Here is a 2,294-nt window from a genome sequence, read left to right on the forward strand (position 1 = left end):
GGAGAACAGCAGGAAAAGGTGACCAACAAACCCTCAAAACAGGAGGCAACTAAAAAAACAACATTTTTTAAAATCTCATGATTTTTAGGGGCCTGAATGGTGATTTTTGAATGCTCACGGTCGACATTACTGGGAAATGCTTGTTCCAGCGCCCTCATTCATTTGTAACCCGACTGATAGCGCACAAACTAGCCATGGTCTTCAGTTCTTCAAATCAAAGGCATTGTTTAAAAGGTACACAAAGTCTGCTGTAGGCCCTGGCTGGACGGTTCTGCAGGTCAGGTACTAAAGAGACAGCGGCTGGTGGCAAGGTTGGTTGCCATGTTGAGTTACATCAGTTGAGGATCTTGGTGCATTTTGTTGGTTTTCCTGTATTAGACAAAACGTTTAAAAAACCTAGAAACTTGACACGCTGCAGGAAATTAAAGAATGAAAATGCCACTACTTTCTTGGCTTGATTTTTAAAATTTGGGAGGGTCATGCCTTGATCTCCAGCTGGGATTGGGTCTCTGATTTATGAACACATCTGCTGATCATTTATGCTTTTTCCCGTCTTCCTTCAAAGCGGTCTTCCGAACCCTTTCGGCATCTTCAGCCACTTCATTGAGAAATCTCAACAGCATGAAGTAGGTGGTTAAAAAAGAGATTCCCGCAGTTAACATGGGACCAAGCACTGGTACATATGCAGTTAATTTAGGCAAACTCGTCTTTAGCAGCAGTTTGATTACAACATCTCTGTTTATTTCTTTTGCCTCAGGAGATATGATAACAGCCTTCAGCTCCGCTATCGGTTTCCCAGTCTGCCTGGCCAGATTAGCCAAGGAGCCGTCATCTAGGCCGAAGTACTTGTAGAAGGCAATCATGGATCCTAGCAGGATGCTAATATCACAAGCAACAGAGATCCCTGGAATAGGAATGACATTGACAAAAGCCGACGTGAGAGATATTCGCCATATCCACTTCTTCAGGGCAGCTTTCTTCTCCTCTATGATTTCGGCAGACAGGTTTGGCAGACTGAGCAGAAAGGCAAGTCTCTGCAGACCTTGGAGATCATCCTGCAAAGTCTTGACCAGGACAGGAGCATCATACTTGGTGAATTCACAGCTGGAGAGAAGGAAAATCTTTGGGTTGCTGATCCCTGCCTTTTGCAGGTGTTTCCTGCAGTCCATCTTGAGTCGCTGCAGGACACTCTCCTCCCTGAATGTTCTAGGGTGATCCCTTTCTTCATTGCGCAAGTCTTCATCCACCTTGGAGCGCACAAAGTAGAACCTCTTCCCCATCCTCTCGATCTCCCGGGCCAGGGCCATGTGGATGCCTTTGAAGCGCTCCGAAGCAATGATCACGAAGAAGTCATAGCATTTGAAGTTCACCTGCTTCAGGTACGTGTTTGGCTGAAAATCTGGGGCGCCAATACCGGGCAGGTCCCACAGCCTCACGTTGGGGTGGTTTGGATAGGGATAAACAGTGGGCTTCGTCGTCGTTTCTGTCACCCCAGTTGGGGCAGCCCCGTCATCCTCAGCAGTCAGTCCCCGGAGGGCGTTGATGAAGGACGATTTCCCTGCGCCCGTCTCCCCCGTGACTGCGATGTTGAGGATGGTGGATTTGAACGATTCCAGCTCTGCCTGTGCTATAGAAGCCACTTCAGCCTGTTCTTTGTCTTTGAAAAGATCCAGGAACTCCTCAAACACCTTTATGGAGACATTGAAGAGTTCCTTTGGGTCCAACCCTAGATCCAGAGCTTCCATGGGAGCTGAGATTAACTCCATATTCTTCCTGAGCACTGAGGCGGACTCCATATCCATGGCACCTACAAGAGATTCCCTCTTCCCAAGACAAGAAAAGGAAAAGGCATGTTTTGGTTAGTGTAAATGCAGCCTTAAAAGAATAAAACTGTTCACGTAGCAACTTATACACTTGCAGCCGTGGGGCTGGTTTCACCCTCACCAGTACGTGTGCTGAAACTTCCATCCCCATCCCCACTCTGAACAAACCGTAAGCACTGTTAATACAGGTTAACCTCCCCGGTGCACGGACTATTACTCCTGGGGGAATTCTGTGCTACGGCACACATGTATAATTAACTAGCTGTGCATATTTTTAATATTTTGGCACAGAATTCTCCCAGGAGTAGACTATGGGGCTGTCAGATGTGCTGCTGGAGGTCACCATGAGGGGAGTCTGATGATGTCTGGAATATGTGTTGCTTTTCGGGATGTGTTGGAGATGGGAGTGAAAGCCAAGGCCCACCCAGCACAGGCACGGGGGACAGGGAGAGGGGCTCAGACAGCCCCCCC

At 48.0% G+C, this 2,294-nt stretch overlaps 1 protein-coding gene across 1 annotated transcript; it reads right to left on the reverse strand.

Annotated features, from left to right (window-relative positions):
* Nucleotides 1–533: 533 nt before the first annotated feature.
* Nucleotides 534–1,796, reverse strand: LOC113408105 (interferon-inducible GTPase 5-like). Its single transcript, XM_026660428.1, has one exon. The coding sequence runs from the start codon at nucleotides 1,794–1,796 to the stop codon at nucleotides 534–536; it is 1,263 nt and encodes a 420-aa protein (XP_026516213.1).
* Between the last annotated feature and the right edge of the window lie 498 nt (nucleotides 1,797–2,294).

The sequence above is a fragment of the Terrapene carolina genome, unplaced genomic scaffold (assembly GCF_002925995.2).
Source record: "Terrapene carolina triunguis isolate 2854851 unplaced genomic scaffold, T_m_triunguis-2.0 Scaffold771, whole genome shotgun sequence".
NCBI lineage: Eukaryota > Metazoa > Chordata > Testudines > Emydidae > Terrapene > Terrapene triunguis.